Source organism: Prionailurus viverrinus, chromosome A3 (genome assembly GCF_022837055.1).
Source record: "Prionailurus viverrinus isolate Anna chromosome A3, UM_Priviv_1.0, whole genome shotgun sequence".
Classification (NCBI taxonomy): Eukaryota; Metazoa; Chordata; class Mammalia; order Carnivora; family Felidae; genus Prionailurus; species Prionailurus viverrinus.
The window spans coordinates 102,254,557-102,271,828 of record NC_062563.1 but is presented as its reverse complement, the minus strand read 5'-3'; the positions used below and the strand labels follow the sequence as shown (position 1 = coordinate 102,271,828).

The following is a 17,272-nucleotide window of genomic DNA, read 5'->3' as shown; positions in this document are numbered from 1 at the left end:
TCCACTGGGCCACGCCCACTTCCCTCTTGTTCTTTAACATTCAACTTGGCTCTCTCTCCCTCCCCAATCCGACTTCATGGCCCTCTGCTGTTTCACTTCCAGCTGACACGGGAGGTGGTGGAGAGAGAATGGCTAGCGTGGAGGGGGAGAAAGAGGAGGTGAATGTCTATTTTGCCAGCTGAAGGCTGCAGGACCCGAGATGAGCTCCTCATCTTCTGGGGGCGGGACTCCTCCCTTGTGAGGCTGGACTGATAATGCCTGCCTCCGGTGCGGTGTGGTGGAAAATACTTGTTCTCCAGCTCATAGCCTGGCTGTCTTCATGCTCATCCTTGAGAGAGGTCTGTCTGCCCTTGCTCATTCTATCCAAAGTAGCCCTCACTTCACCTCCCTCCTCCCCCAGCCGGAGTGAAGGGACCTCGTCAGTCTTATTCCATAGAAGCAGCTTGATGGATATTTTTTGACTGATGCAGACTTAGCCAGCCTACAGGGACGGGTCACCCCAGACAGTCGGAGGGGCACAGCGTCACAGCCAGGTAATCCTTCCATGACACATATTTTACTATGAAACAAGAAGCTGACTTAGTTTTCAATTAATGACACCAAAGGGGTAGAGGTGAGGAAGGGCGATCTATTCTTACAGGAATAGGCCAAGTTTGGCAAAAATATGAGGAACAGAAATACCAGGAACTATGTCTCAAGCATCCCCACACTTTGCTCAAGAGATCAAGAGCTCCCGGGAGCAGGCGATAGCTTATTCTAGTCTCTCTACTCCTGCATCTGGCACAGTACCTGCATCCAGGGGGTGGCCAGCAGAATGATGGGTAGATATATGAATCAAACGATTCTTTAAATGTCTTTGCAGGTGCAGATACCTAAAAGAAAGATTCTCCTCTTTGTTGTCTCCACTGCAGGGAGAGCTGAGCGCTTTCCTCATCACCTCATGTCTCAGCCACCTGAGAAGACTCGTTCCCACCACTCGTCATTGGTCTTTGAAGGACAGGTGGGTAGGTACAAGCATCCCTGACTGGCAAGCTTGGGTCTGAGAGATTCTCACATGCCCCCAGGCAGCTAAACTCTAGTAAAGGATTAACTAACTGATGTGTTAGCTACTAATAAAGTGTACCCATTCCAAAGGACATTTCCATTTAGTCTGATGACTCTTGAAGAGACGTTAGCATGCAAAGCCACCGAGTGATAATGGTCAAATGAGTATATCAAATGAGTATGATGATAAAACCATCAAATTGGAACAGTGATTAGCCCTGAGAATCCAGTGGAAAGCAATTTCGCTGCCCCCAAAGAAACTCTGTATCCATTAGCAGTCACTCCCCATTCCCCCCATATAAATGGAGTCCTACAACATGTAGTCTCTGAGCATCATGCCTGCAACGTCATCCATGTTGTAGCAAGTAACAGTGTTTCATTCCTTTTTACTGCCAGACAAGGTCCCTTGCATTGCTATACCACTTCTATTTATCCATTCATCAGCTAATGGGTTCTTGTGTTGTTTCTCCTTTTTTTGTTATCCCTTTGAAGTTTTTTTTTCAAAAACATGGCTCTTTATGTGTTTACTTACTTACTCATTTATTTTTGCTTCTGCTAAATTATTCACTAGGAACATAAGTGGGATTCCAGGACGAGAGCTATGAAGATATTGCTAGGTATAGTCATAACATTTTCCAGTACAAATGTACCAATTTATTTTTTTCCTTTTTGAGTTTAAATTTTGGTTCACACACAGTGCAATGTTGGTTTCAGGAGCAGGATTCAGTGATTCATCACTTACATACAACCCCCAGTGCTCATCACAAGTGCCCTTCTCAGGATCCATCACCCATCTAGCCCATCTCCCACCCACCTCCCTCCATCAACCCTCAGTTTGTTCTCTATGATTAAGAGTCTCTTGTGGCTTGTTTCCCTCTCTTCTCTCCCCCGCCCCCCAACTGACCATATGTTCATTTGTTTTGTTTCTTCAATTCTGCATATGAGTGAAATCATATGGTATTTGTCTCTCTCTAACTGACTTATTTCTCTCAGCATAATACATTCTCGCTCCATCCACATCACATCCTTCTGAATTTTGAAGACACTTCCATGTATCTTCCCCTATTGACCAGTTATTACTGCAATCTTATGGAATCCTGTGTGTGTGACTTCTAACTTTTACTCTATCATCTTTCAGAATATTCTCTCCATTCCTAACACTAAAATTCTGTGATAGTGTGCCTGGCGGGTCATTTATTGTGTATATACACACACACACACACACACACACACACACACACACGTATATATACATATACATGTATATACATATATGTGCACATATACGTACATATACACATGTGTGTACATACATATGTATGTATACACGTGTATACATATATGTATATATACATATATACATACATATATACATGCACATGTATATATACATACACATATGTATATATATATGTGTATATATATATGGCACATCTTCTTTAGTCATTCATCTGTTGATGGACATTTGGGCTCTTTCCATACTTCAGCTATTGTCGATAGTGCTGCTATGAACATCAGGGTGCATGTGCCCCTTCGAATCAGCACTCCTGTATCCCTTGGATAAATACCTAGTAGTGCAATTCCTGGGTCATAGGGTAGTTCTATTTTTAACTTTTTTTTTTAATTAAAAAAAAAAATTTTTTTTTCAACGTTTATTTATTTTTGGGACAGAGAGAGACAGAGCATGAACGGGGGGGGGGGGGCAGAGAGAGAGGGAGACACAGAATCGGAAACAGGCTCCAGGCTCCAAGCCATCAGCCCAGAGCCCGACGCGGGGCTCGAACTCACGGACCGAGAGATCGTGACCTGGCTGAAGTCGGACGCTTAACCGACTGCGCCACCCAGGCGCCCCTATTTTTAACTTTTTGAGGAACCTCCATACTGTTCTCCAGAGTGGCTGCACCAGTTTGCATTCCCATCCATGAGTAACTTTGGACTCCCCCAAAGCTTAACAACTAATAGCCTCTTGTAAAGTACTAATAGCCTACTGTTGACTATTACCAATAACACGAACAGTCAACACATATTTTGTATGCTATCTGTATTATATGCTGTATTCTTATAATAAAGTAAGCTACAGAGAAGAAAATGTTATTAAGGAAATTATAAGAAAGAGAAAATACATTTTACAGCACTGTACTGTATTTACTGGGAAAATCCACATGTAAGTGGATGTGTGTAGTTCAAACCCATGTCGTTCAAGGGGCAGCTGTACTCTTAATATATCTGCTTGGTAAGAGAGAACCGCTGGATAGCATGTTATTTTTTTCCAGCAATGACATTTTCTCTTTCCAAGTAGTTATTTTTCCAACTCAATTAATAATTAGATTTGAATCCTGTAACCCTACCGCATCCCGTTCCTAGGATCTCGGGGCTCCAAACACAAACCGGGGCAAAGTCCTACATTATTTACACTTCAATTGTTTCTTCCTAAGCATTTTAAGACTTACTGTCTAGGATTAATCTTATTTATGCACTGGAATATAATACAAAGTAGTGACTTAACTGAGTAGAGCTTTTATTTTTATTGAAAGTATGTATTTAGAAATCTGTTTTAAAATGCCAACCGAGAGGGGCGTCTGGCTGGCTCAGTCAGAAGAGCATGTGACTCTTGATTTTGGTGTCGTAAGTTCAAGCCCCACGTTGGGTGTAAAGATTACTAAAAGATAATAATAAAAAAATAAATAGATAAAATGCAAACCTGGACTGATATGAACAGAAAAATGGTTTCGATACTCCCCATTTTATATAAAATCTTTATGGCAAAGAGACACTGGATTTATAGATGCAAGAGTGTAGGAATGGTCGAGAATATGCAATTTTCCCGCACCATCTGAACACGCCCATTTCCTACAGAAAGCCCACAACCTGCCACAGAAGAGGCCATCATCAGATCAGCCATCCTGCGTATTTCGTAGGTGGAAACAGCAGAACAAAAGTAAGTTACAGCCTTCAGTGCCGTCATCAGTTACAGACTCCTTCAGGGGTAAGCTTGAGATTCGAAATAAACACAGCTTACCTTTCACAGCAGCAGATTTTTAAGAAGCTAAACGAACACACTTGCGGAGGTACGGCGTTGTCAGACCCTCTCACCGATTAATAACAAGACGCACCAGCAAGCATTTAGTCAGCAAGCTGTCAGTGTGTTAGACTCCACGTTGGAGCAGGGGACACAGCAGCCACAGCCCTCGCCCTCCGTGAACATGCTGATCACGGAGAGAAGGGGTCCCCACAGGTGATCACCGGTGCCACACGGGCTGGGACTCCAGAGCTGGGTGAGGAGCATTAAACAATTTTTAATTGTTTTTTTGCACACTGTGGACAGAGTGCAGCTGACCAGTCCGGTGTCCTGCTTGATTTACTTCTCTCGGAAGCGGGACTGATTCTAATCCTTTACATGCTACTCACAGAACCAGTTTTGTTTCTGAGAAGTTTAAAAAAACCTTTTCAGGCAGCTTTAAATCTCTGAGCAGCGAGGTTGGCAGCTATTATTTCTTAGGGCTTACAGACAAGTCAGCTGTACAGGAGATTTATTTGAGTACCTAGCCACCAAACCCAAATTGAGAGGGGAAAATTCCCTAAATTTAAAAATTTAGGGGCGCCTGGGTGGCTCAGTCGGTTAAGCATCCGACTTCGGCTCAGGTCACGATCTCATGCATGGTTCGTGAGTTCAAGCCCTGCATCAGGCTGTCTGCTGTCAGCACAGAGCCCACTTTGGATCCTCTGTCCCCCACTCTCTGCCCTTCCCCCACTCGTTCTCCCTCTCCCTCTCTCTCTCAGGATAAACATATAAACTTTAAAAGTATATATTAAAAATAAAAGAAAATAATAAATTTAAAATGATGCTTGTGTAGGAGCACCCAGCTGGCTCAGTCAGTGGAACATGCAACTCTTGGTCTGGGGGTCGTGGGTTCGAGCCCCACAGTGGGTGTAGAGATCACTTAAAATTAAAATCTTTAAAAAAAAAAAAAGAATCTTGTGCAATATGGTAATTTCTATTCTGGCTCTCAGGACTTCTGAGGGAGTAAGTTGACCAATAAAGTGGGGCCAGGTGCAGTTCGAGGAGCCACCTTCTGTTCTCTGTATTTCTATCGGGCCTTTCTCTGAGGGCTCAAAGGTGCTGATGAATAATCAACCATACCAACACCAGAGGTGTCCTAACCTCCCAAAAGCCTGCGGCGCACATTTGCATGAGAGGCTCAGAGCCAGGCACAGATCATTTTGAAAATCCAACTCTCTCCCTTACTTGCAACCTCAGTGGTTGGGATGGAGGGCGGCAAAGCTAGCCGGTTCGCCTAAATAAAGGAGGTCGCACCCCACTTGTAGCTGTGAGCGGTGGGGCTCCTTCTAGTCCTAAGACTCAAAGAGCGGGGCTTTGGAGGCTGGAGGAAGAGCAGTGGTGAAGGGAAGGGAGGGGAGGGAGGTGGCTTGGAGGAAGCAGAAGTCAGCTGTTTTCAAGTGCGGATTACACACACACCCCAGGTGTTTGGAAACAAGCTCCCCAAAGCACTCAGCAGTCTGCATTCCTTCCCACAGCTCTCTAAGAAAAGTGTCTCTTCTGGCTTAGGAAGAGTCAGAAAAAAATTGCCACTCCAACCCCCTCATCTTAATCCCTCGCCATTTGGGGAACAATAGAGAAAGCGCACCTGACAAAGGCCTTGGGCCCAGGCCAGGTTCCTCTGCGCAGTGTGAAGAGCATAGCGTCAGCTCCTGTTCCTTCAAGTCTGGAGGCGCGATCCAGCCAAGCCTCTGATCTGAGTTTCTTCTGGAAATGCGGAACGCTGCCCCTGGAAAGACGGCTTTGGTGTGTAAATAAACCATCTGAGGCCGGTGCTTCTAGCCGTGGTCCTTCTGCTTTGCCCCACCACTTTCTCTAAACTTGGAATTACTTCTCTTTTTCAGATCTACCCCTCTTGCCACACAAGACTAGAAAACACAGTGACACCGAGACGCGTTGTCACAGGCTCGGAAGCAGGCACACTGCCTATTTTCAAGCAGCTGCAATTCGAATGCTCTGTCAGACGTGACTCAACGGAGAGAACAAAAGCGTCATCAGATGCATCAGGCTGAGGTTACCAGCCTTATTTTCAAATGGTTTTCCTCCAAGGACTCTCCGGAAATAATGTCAACAGTAAAAATGGACTGATTATCCAGGCAGTAAAATCTAGCACAGGTGTTCATAAGGGAAAGTTAGAATCACATTTTACTCTTGTAATAATTTTTGCAAGAGCCAACGGTGCCTGGATTACGCGATGGAACGGACTGAGGGTTGGAGGAGCTCCTGACCCACCCGCTCTGGCTCTTCTGTTCTCTCACCTCCCTGAAGCTGAAATCATCGGACGGGAGAAAACCTAAGCAGCAAGAAGGAAGATGGTCTATTGTGGAGTGCTTTCCTATTCCAAATGGAACAAATGCAAAGGTTCTTCACTGGTCAAGAATAGGTAGATACAGGGGCGCCTGGGTGGCTCAGCCGGTTGAGCGACCGACTTCGGCTCAGGTCATGATCTCATAGATTGTGAGTTCGAGCCCCACGTCGGGCTCTGTGCTGACAGCTCGGAGCCTGGAGCCTGCTTCAGATTCTGTGTCTCCCTCTCTCTCTGCACCTAACCCACTCGCATTCTGTCTCTGTCTCTCAAAAATAAACACTAAAAAAACAAATTAAAAAAGAAAAAAAAAGAATAGGTACATACAGTCCCAGAGGTGAAGACGCTGGGTGGCATTTTCACCAGCGGTTACTATGGCTACTCACCCTCCTGGGTGATAATGACAGATGACAGTAAGACCACGAAAGAGAAGCCCAAGAGACTCCCAGAGTACAACCCCAGGCCCTTTGATTCTCCCCGAATCTTTTCCAACATTGTACCTCTCTTGGCAGCTGTCATTTCCATGTGCACTGGGACATGAAATCAAATGAGGAATTTAAAAAAGAAAAGTTGATGGGGCAGCTGGGTGGCTCAGTCAGCTAAGCGTCTGACTTCAGCTCAGGTCATGATCTCACAGTTCATGAGTTCAAGCCCCGCATCGGGCTCTGGGCTGACAACTCAGAGCCTGGAGCCTGCTTTGGATTCTGTGTCTCCCTCTCTCTCCTCCCTTCCTCTACTCGCACGCTCTCTCTCTCTCAAAAATAAACATTAAAAATTTAAAGAAAAGAAAGAAAAGTTGACCCAAGGTGCATTTCTGCAACCGCCCTGAGGTTCCATCCTATAAGTGACTTCATGTCAACTGCCTTTTCTGTATGCTTTCCAAAGTGTTTTGTTTCTCTTATCTTTGCTTCTAGTTGACTTACCATTCCCACAAAAGAGGCAGAAACTTTGAGGAACCGAGGTTACAAAAAAAGAGAGATAGGTAGATGAATGCGATATAGATGATGTAGCCCACGCCTGCCCAAAATGAAACAGTATCTCTGCGGTTTAATTTGATGGTCAATATGCTATCTACCTTATTGATTAGGACACGGTCAAACGTCAATAGTAACGTCCAAAAGTGCACCAACGATAGGAGAGGATGAAATCCTAATTACTTTGGTTTCACCACCACTCCTGACACAGATTTGCCTTAAATGTCAATGTCACTTGTAGACTGAAATGCAAGTTGTCCAAATAAGTGTCTGGCAGAGGATTTAGCTTCGTTCCAGAAAAATGAATGAAGTTCTGGAGCGAGTAATTTTATTTCTCAGAAGAGGCAGGAAAATCCCAACACATAACATTTCATCAATTCACCAGTTAGTAGGTGTGGGTGCCTCTTCTAAAGGATCAGAGGCCTCAATGGTGGCACCAGAGTTGAGCAGGCATTTCCCACCCGTACCCCTCTGCCCTGCAAGGGCTTTCCCCTTGCCAGCCCTGCCGATAGACAGCTTCTGGACCTGGGTCCATCAGGCCTGTCAGGTGCTGCCCGCCCTTTCCCCGGGTTCAGCCCCTCCCCTCAGACAGGCCACCCAGGAGGTGCTAAGGTATCAGCTGCTATTGTCTCAGCCTCCTTCCTTTCTTTCAGAGCTCAGCTGCCTGACTCTCAACACCCATTCATTCGTCCGGCAAACATTTATTGAACACCTACTCTGTGCCCAGTGCTAGGCTCTGTCCCTGGAGGTGAGCCCCCGCCCCCTGGAAATCCACAGTCCAGTGCCACCAGCGTGATGTCAGGCAAACAGTCACGCTAACCCACCCCAGTTACCAACTGCAAAAGCGCTATGAATGAAAAATACTAGGAGATGATTATGAAGAAGCCCTTGTCTGTTTGGTGAGGGAAGGAGCTAGGGCCCTTTCTCTGAGGGTGAAGCTGGCATCTGAAGAACAGGTAGCAATTAACTGGCTGAAAGACTGGAAAGTGGTCCAGACCCAGGAAGGAGAATCTGCCAAGACCCTCAGGAGGCAAGGAGTATTATTTCTTCTCTTAACTCTGAGTTACTTCTTGTAATTATCCCCAACAAAAAGAGGCCGGGGGGGGGGGGGGTAGAGAAAAGAAAAGAACTGCATCTACAAGACCTGAAGTTCTTTGCTGAGCAAAAGTTACACAGAAGTTAGTTCAGGAAGGGAGGACTTTCACATATGAGGCCGCAGGGTTTGGGGAGGGGTGCTCCTCGTACCCTGGTACGCTCTCCTCTCTTTTAGTACACAAGCTCTGCCCCTGCCCACCATATCACTTGTTTCCGCAGGGCACAGCCCCCCCAGCCCGAGACTACATTTTCCAGCTTTTTTCAAAGTCAAGTGCGTCCACCTGATTAAGTTCCAATGGGATTCACGTGGAAACAAATGTCCCTTCCTTTGAGGGAAATTGCTTGTTTTCCAGTTCCTCTCCCCCTCTCCTCCCGTGTTCTGTTCCAACAGAGAAAAAGCAGCCGGGTCACCGGGAGGCCTGTGCTGCAAAGCGCACATCCCACATCAAGGCTGTTCCGTGGCCGAGCAGGCAAATGTGGTCTTCAATTTAGGGCTCTCTTTAAGTTAGCCCGTCCCCTCATGAACACGGGAGTGGTTATCTCACGCAATTATTTTGTCTTTATAATGCCAACCAAAACAGAAGTCATGAACACAGTCACAATCGAAAAGATAAAATCTGATTATAGAAAAATTTTGTTGGTTAGCAAACACGAGCCAAACTAAATGCCAAATGACAAAATTGGAAAGCAATATTTGCAACACACGACAGACCACAGGCTAATACTACATATATTTTAGTAACTATTTACCACTTGTGTTGAGTACTTTATGAGACTGTCTTGAGTAATACTGACTGTAACCATGTGAAGCAGGCACTATACAGCACAATGACCAATCATGCGCTCCAAATTCACCGCTGATTCGCCGAGCGGCTTGGGGGAAATGACCTAAAATAAGGATAGTAATACCTTCTTCGTAGGATTATTTATGAAAATTAGATGAGACGGCATTGCTCTGAACAGTCGGGCAGGCTATGCCCGCACAAAGGTAGGGATGCCTTTGTCTAATTGGTGCAAAGGTGACTTATGGACGAGGAGCTCTCAAATGAGTTAATGCTGAGCGAAGTACCCGAAGTAGGTCCTCAGTAGAAGTTGACAGTTGTTATCCTTTTTTAAAATTTTTTTATTATTTTTTTTAATGTTTATTTATTTTTGACAGAGAAAGAGAGAGACAGAGCACGAATGGGGGAGGGGCAGAGAGAGAGAGGGAGACACAGAATCCAAAGCAGGCTCCGGGCTCTGAGCTGTCAGCACAGAGCCCAACGCGGGGCTTGAACTCACAGACCGCGATATCATGACCTGAGCCAAAGTCAGACGCTCAACCAAGTGGACCACTCAGGCGTCCCGACGGTTATCCTTAACATTAACATTACTGCTTTCAATCTCCTGGCCAGAAAACAGGCTTAGAGAGGCTGTGATTTCTCCCTGACAGGGTTAATGCAAAGATTCTATTAGATGGATAACAAAAAGTCAAACAGTCCAACAAAATTTGCCAAGAACATTGTTCACAGAAGAAGAACGCACATACGAAAAGATGGCCAAAATCACTCATAATTAAAGAAGTGAATGTGGAAATGAGAAAGGAGATATTTTTTTGTCTATGAGATTAGTAAACTTTGGTTATATTGAATCTTGAATAAGGATGTGAGGAAACAGTCTCTCATGCTGCTGATGGGCTTGTTAATTAGCATGAGGCTTCTTCTGACCCAGAGTTTCAGAACTAATCATTGAATTCCAAATAAAACAATGCTTTACATTCTCAGGGTTTCTGATCTAGGATAAATGCAGGGGTGCGAATAACTAGCCAGCTGATCCTGGACGTGAACAACATTTGACCAGCCACTGACCTGTCACTACAAACAGGCTTTCTCTGACATTTTCATATTTATTTTAGTTTTAGTTACCAAGAAATTTATCTTGGCTAGGGGGAGATAAGATGCAAACTTTTGAAATTATGGCCTCTAAGCAACAAAACAAAAAGTGTTAACACGAGTGCTTAAAATTATTCCATATGAATCATTCACTCCCCTTGCCTCTTAGAGACTATACAACATGATTTAATCTTTTGTTGATGACTCAGGGTCAATATTAATGAATACCAAGGACTCTTTCATCTCAGAACTCAACATCAAATTGGTTTATATTATCTACAAACCCAATAAATTAAGGGGACTATTCAATAAATGATGTTAGGACCCCAGGTGGCCTTCTAGAAAAAAGAAAGTTGAATCCTCAGCTCTCATTCAAATAAATTACAGCGGATTTTTGAATATAAAAAGCTTTGAGTGGGGTGCCTGGGTGGCTCAGTTGGTTGAGAGCCTGACTTTGGCTCAGGTCATGATCTAATCGTTCATGAGTTCGAGACCCACATTGGGCTCTTCGCTGGCAGCCTGCTTCAGATCCTCTGCCTCCCTTTCTCTCTGCCTCTCCCACTCTCTCTTTCCCTCAAAAATAGGGGCGCCTGGGTGGCGCAGTCGGTTAAGCGTCCGACTTCAGCCAGGTCACGATCTCGCGGTCCCGGAGTTCGAGCCCCGCGTCAGGCTCTGGGCTGATGGCTCAGAGCCTGGAGCCTGTTTCCGATTCTGTGTCTCCCTCTCTCTCTGCCCCTCCCTCGTTCATGCTCTGTCTCTCTCTGTCCCAAAAATAAATAAACGTTGAAATGTCTAGTGTTTCATTTGCCAAATGCTTTCTCACCTAAGAAGATCGGTCCAAACAATGCTCTCAGGCAAATCATGTATTTTATTTTATTTTTTCTAAGCAGGAAGGTGTCCATTAATCTTTACCTTGTGTTCTCATCTGTGACTCATCCACGATCAAAGGCAGTCTACTCCATTCCCAAGTTTATCTGTTCAGAAAATAAAAAATAGGCATTCAGACAATAAACACTATTATTTACTGAATGCTTAGTGCTTTACACACGTTATCACATGTAACCCTTCGAACAATTTAGGTTATAGCCATCTATACCTCATACATGAGAAAATCAAGTAGATGCAAGTGGCTTTTAGCTGGGGGTACTATTCCCTGAGTTTAATATGCACCAAAGCTGAGTCCGGAGCCCAGGTCTCTCTGTCTTCAGAAACCAGAGAACTGGAACATTCTGCTTGATTGCCAGAAATACTTCTGAGACCTTCCATCACAGGTTCCTCAGAGGCTCTGCTTTAGAAGGACCAATCTAACTAGTGCCCCACAATGACATGCGCTCCCTCAATTCAAGTTCACTCCATTTTCACCTCCCAAATCTCCATCTAAGATTTCCTTTCCCCTCAAACCATCTTTTTTCCCCCAAATACATATTAATGCATTCATATGAAGTGCTCCTTGACTTTCCCACCACTTGTATACTCTTTGCTCCTTAGCATGGCTCTCAACCGTCTCCCACTGCCTCTCTGCTTCTGACGGACGCTACAGGCACATACATGGTAGCCATGGCTTCTCCATGTCACCTCCAAATGAGACAAGAGCAGGAGTCCTACTATTTGAGGAAGACTTTGATTGATTCGGATACCTCTCACTGATCTCTCCAACTTGCGAATCACTTCTTTATCACTTATGTGTATCTACAAAGCAGCACTTTTCCTCATTTTTAAAGTTTTGAATAGGTAATTATGCTCCCAAACTCAAATGTCAGGATCATTGTGGGGGTGAGGGGGAGATTAAAAAGTATACAGCCTGCAGGCATCCCACTCTAAGGGTTCAGACTCCATGTGGGCAGAGTCAAGGAATGTGCTCTCTGGGTGACTCTGACACAGGACTCAGAAGCACTGGTTGGAAAATTAGGTCAGTCCAGCTTCTCCAATCTCAGCCTTGACTGGGTGGGGTCAACTCAAGAAGATCTAGACTAAGGGAGCAGCCATAGGTTCAAGGTTCAAGCCATAGGTGGTTCTTCTCCTTCTCCTTCTTCATCATCATCGCCATCAAAAAACCATCGATAGAGTGCCCATTATTTGAAAGTAACTGCTATTCTCAAAAGGTAGAGACAAAGCAAAGGTCCTAGGATAGAAAATCTGGGAACTGTTTATTTGTTTTTGAGAGAGAGAGCACAAGCGGGGCAGGGGCAGAGAGAGAGGGAGATGCAGAAGCCCAAGCAGACTCTGCACTGTAAGCACAGAGCCCGATGTGGGGCTTGAACTCACAAACCATGAGGTCATGACCTGAGCCAAAATCAAAATTCGGATTCTTAACTGACTGAGTCACCCAGGTGCCCCTGGGAACTGGGATTTTAGAGGAATGAATCTTAGTTCAATTGGAGGTTGGTAAGAAGAGGTACAGTGAGGTAGTAAAATATATGATGCTTATACAAAAAGTTTACGTAAAATGGAGTCTAGCAAACTGATAGAGCCACTGATACTATAAAATCCACTAATCTTTCTCTGTTTGCCAGACACAGGTTGACTTAAGATCCTGGTTACATCTTGACCTGTCAATTCATACAACTAAAGAAGAGAACTGGTTTTTAAACTTCTTGATTCATGCATGGCAAACCATGACAGGTTTAGGACCAATGCATTGGGCAAACCATGGAGGGTGCTAGGGCCATGCTGTTTCAGTAGGGGAATGGACTCCTTTCATTCAGGCTGGATGGCCAAGACTATCCATTGTCCTGTCAGTGGAGAAGTCTAGGTCACAGAAGATAGACAGGAAGACAGGAAGATAGAAGATAAGAAGATAGCAGTTAAATTTACTAATTACATTAAACATAGGTCACAGAATTCTTAACCATTTCAACTTTGGAAAGTGTTGGGTAAGGACCACTGCTTCATACTGAAGCTCCACACCTGTCTTTTCAAGATAGGAGAAGAATTGAGTTCTCCTAGGAGGAAACTTCTATCTTCATAGACATCATATGCATGGTTGGGTGAGGGTTTATAAATTAGCATATCTTATAGATAAGTTTTGCTCATCTGAAAGCCTAATTTATCCTTAAAAGACATGCTTATTTCAGTATTCCCAGGCAAGATAAAGTGACCTTGGGGATTGTAAACCGGTAGCCTGAGTCTCCTGGGTCCCTTGGTCCTCTGGGTCATACAGAGTCAGAACTTTCTCCTGTCTGAAAGCCATGTGAGTGCAGAGATTCATGGCTTATCATGTCTGCCTGGAGCCAGGGCCAGGATCTGTCATGCTCAATATATATTTCTGGAGTTCATAAATGATCCTTCTTGAATTTATAAATGAACCTAATTTTAAACTCAACCTGAAATACTTGCTGAAAATGTTCTGCAGGGGATGGAAAACACTTGGACAAGGTTGATAAAAATATTTCATAAACATTGTCCAGTGGCAGCTGTCAGGGCACAAGAAATCCTCTCTCTGTTCCTTTTTGGATATCATCATGGATTATGTCTTCACAAATTTACAATAGATCCCAAGGAGTAAGTACCTCAGATGGTTTCCTGAATCAAACATTTAAAAACAAATTTTTTTTTAACGTTTATTTATTTTTGAGACAGAGAGAGACAGAGCATGAACAGGGGAGGGGCAGAGAGAGAGGGAGACACAGAATCTGAAACAGGCTCCAGGCTCTGAGCTGTCAGCACAGAGCCCGACGCGGGGCTCGAACTCACGGACCGTGAGATCATGACCTGAGCCGAAGTCGGACGCTTAACGGACCGAGCCACCCACGCGCCCCATGAATCCAACATTTTAAAATAAAAGTTAGCCAAACCTATCACATGGGGCAAATTAATATCCTTTTCCATTCCCATGGAAACACATGTAAGCTACAATTCTTTAATTTTTTTTTTAATTTTTAAAAAATGTTTATTCATTTTTGAAAGAGAGAGACAGAGTGCAAGCAGGGGAGGGGCAGAGAGAAGGAGACACAGAATCCAAAGCAGGCTCCAGGCTCCAAGCTGTCAGTATGGAGCCCGATGTGGGGCTCGAATCACGAACCACGAGATCATGACCTGAGCTGAAGTCGGACACTTAACCGACTGAGCCACCCAGGTGCCCCTGTAAACTGCAAGTCTTTATGTTGGTTAAAAAAGGTTCAAAAAACAGAATTTTTTTTTTACTACTAATGTGGAAGTTTGTCTTCACCTTAATTTTAAATAAGTACCATTGGGGCACCTGGTGGCTTAATAGGTTAAGATTCTGACTTTAGCTCAGGTCATGATCTCATGGATCGTTGGTTTGAGCTCCACATCATGTTCTGCACGGACAACTCAGAGGCCGGAGCCTGCTTGGGATTCTCTGCCTCCCTCTCTCTCTCTGCCCCTCACCCACTTACATGTTCTCTCTCTCTAAATTAAGTAAACATTTAAAAATAAAATAAGCATTATTAAACTGAACATCCCTTTGTTACTAAACATTATAAGCAGTGCTGTTCTTATTGAGGAATTTATTTTCAGATTTGGGTCTTTGTTAATGAAATTAAGTTTACTCTTACTTGTATTACATTATATATATATATATTTTTTTTTTTTTAATTTGCTTTTTAGTAATCTCTACACCAAACATGAGGCTCAAACTCACAACCTCAAGATCGAGTTGCGTGTTCTTCCTACTGAGGCAGCCAGGTGCCCCTACATTATTTACGTTTTTATTTTAAAACTTTCTTGAAATTTATCAACATTTTTTTTTTTTTTAATTTTTTTTTTTTTCAACGTTTATTTATTTTTGGGACAGAGAGAGACAGAGCATGAACGGGGGAGGGGCAGAGAGAGAGGGAGACACAGAATCGGAAACAGGCTCCAGGCTCTGAGCCATCAGCCCAGAGCCCGACGCGGGGCTCGAACTCACGGACCTGTGAGATCGTGACCTGGCTGAAGTCGGACGCTTAACCGACTGCGCCACCCAGGCGCCCCTGAAATTTATCAACATTTTTTAAGGGACCAGTTTTATCAGCAATATCAATGATCCATTTAAACTGTTTACCTTCTACATATGGCAGAGCTTCTATCTGTGTGTGTATAATATTAAATTTACAGTATAATATTTACAGTAGTGCCATATGGTTGCCTTTCCAAATAATGGAATTTAATTTAATTACTTTATTTATTTACTTATTTATTTTTATTTTAACTCCAGCACAGTTCACATCCAGTGTTGTTAGTTTCAGGTGGGCAATATAGTGATTCCACACTTCCATACGTGACCCAGGGTTCTTCACGACAAGTGCGCTCCTTAGTCCCCATTGCCTATTTTACCCATCTCCCCACCTACCTCCCCTAGTGGAATTTAATTTTAAAAACTGCATCAATTTAAGAGAAAAATGTTAAGGAAGAAAGCATGTATGATACAGAGAATCACGAAGAGGATACCAGAATGACTGGATTTGGGGAAACACTGAGCTTTAGAAGAGAGATCAGAGCGAGCATGGAGGGGAGACACGGGAAACAGACTGGCTAACGACCTGAGCTCCTTCTCCTGGGATCACGTATGCCACGCTATGGAGTTTGGACTTTGTCCTAAGAGCAGCAGGAGCCACTAAAGACCTGAGAGCAGGGGAGTGTTGTGATCGGATTTGCCATTTAAAAAAAATCATTAAGAAGGTGGTGTGGAGGGAGGATTGGGAGGTGACAAGAGGGGCCGATGGCAATAATCCAGGGGAGGGGGTAATGGTGGTTTAACGCTCGGTGTTGCCAGTAGGACAGAGAGAGTGAAGAGTGACCATGGCATGACTTGGTCAACGAAGTAGAAGAGCTTCTGGTTTCTGGCTTAGATAACTGGCTCAGTTGGGGAGAGGGTTTCACAGGGGTGTGGAATACAGAAGGAGATGTAGGTTTTACGAGGATCAAGATTACTTGCTTAGACTCGCTGGATTTGAGGCAACTTACAAAACAATGAAGAGGAAGGTCCGGTAGGAGTTGATCACTGGGCCAGGAGCTTGCGTGAGAAATTAGGACCGGAAGTCACCAGCACTTTTCTTCCTTTCTTTCCTTCTCTCCTTCGCTCGCTCTTCCTTCCTTTCTTTTGCTTTTGCTCTTTCTTTCTTTCTTTCTTTCTTTCTTTCTTTCTTTCTTTCTTTCTTGTTTACTTACTTTGAGAGAGAGAGAGAGCGCACAGGTGGGAGGGGCCGAAAGAGAGGGAGAGAGAGAATCCCAAGCAGGTTCTGCACTGCCAGCGTGGAGCCCGATGCGGGGCTCGAACTCACGAACTGTGAGCTCATGACCTGAGCTGAAATCAAGAGTCAGATGCTCGACCGACTGAACCACCCAGGCGCCCCAGCACTTACATTTCAAAGGGATAAACACTCACCGGTATTAGTTTGCTAGGGCTGCCAAAACAAAGTATTACAGACTGAGCGGCTTAAATTCCAGAAACTTATTTCCTCATAGTTCTGGAGGTTAGAAGTCTAAAATGAAGGTATTGGCAGGGTTGGTTTCCTCTGAGGGCCCCTCCTCATGGCTTGCAGATGGCCGTTTTCTTCTGGTGTCTTCACATGGTCTTCCCTCTATGTGTACATGTCTGTGCCCTAAATTCCCCTCTTCTATACAGACACCAATCATATCAAATTAAGGCCTGCCTTAATTACCTATTTTTACCTTAATTACCTCTTTAAAGACCCTGTCTCCAAACAGTCACATTCTGGGGCACCTGGGTAACTTAGTCGGTTAAATGTCCAACTCTTGATTGCAGTTCAGGTCATGGTCTCACACGGTTCATGAGTTTCAGCCCCATGTCAGACTCCACGCTGACAGTGCTGAGTCTCCTTGGGATTCTCTGTCTCTCTCTCTCTCAAAAATAAGTAAATATGGGGTGCCTGGGTGACTCAGGCAATTAAGCATCCGACTCTTGATTTCAGCCCAAGCCACCATCTCACGGTTTGTGAGTTCAAGCCCCATGTCAGGCTCC

The 17,272-nt window shown here is 44.3% G+C and overlaps 1 protein-coding gene across 1 annotated transcript in view; it reads right to left on the bottom strand.

The window, feature by feature from the left end:
• The window catches only part of TEX37 (testis expressed 37), a 65,386-nt gene that overhangs the window by 40,638 nt on the left and 7,476 nt on the right, over nt 1–17,272 (bottom strand). The window contains exons 2-3 of the mRNA XM_047851245.1: nt 11,260–11,321; nt 5,691–5,831 (exon numbers count right to left, since the gene is read on the bottom strand). Of these exons, the coding sequence (XP_047707201.1) occupies nt 5,691–5,743 (53 nt within the window). The 5' untranslated portion in view covers nt 5,744–5,831; nt 11,260–11,321. The remainder of the gene's footprint in view (nt 1–5,690; nt 5,832–11,259; nt 11,322–17,272) is intronic.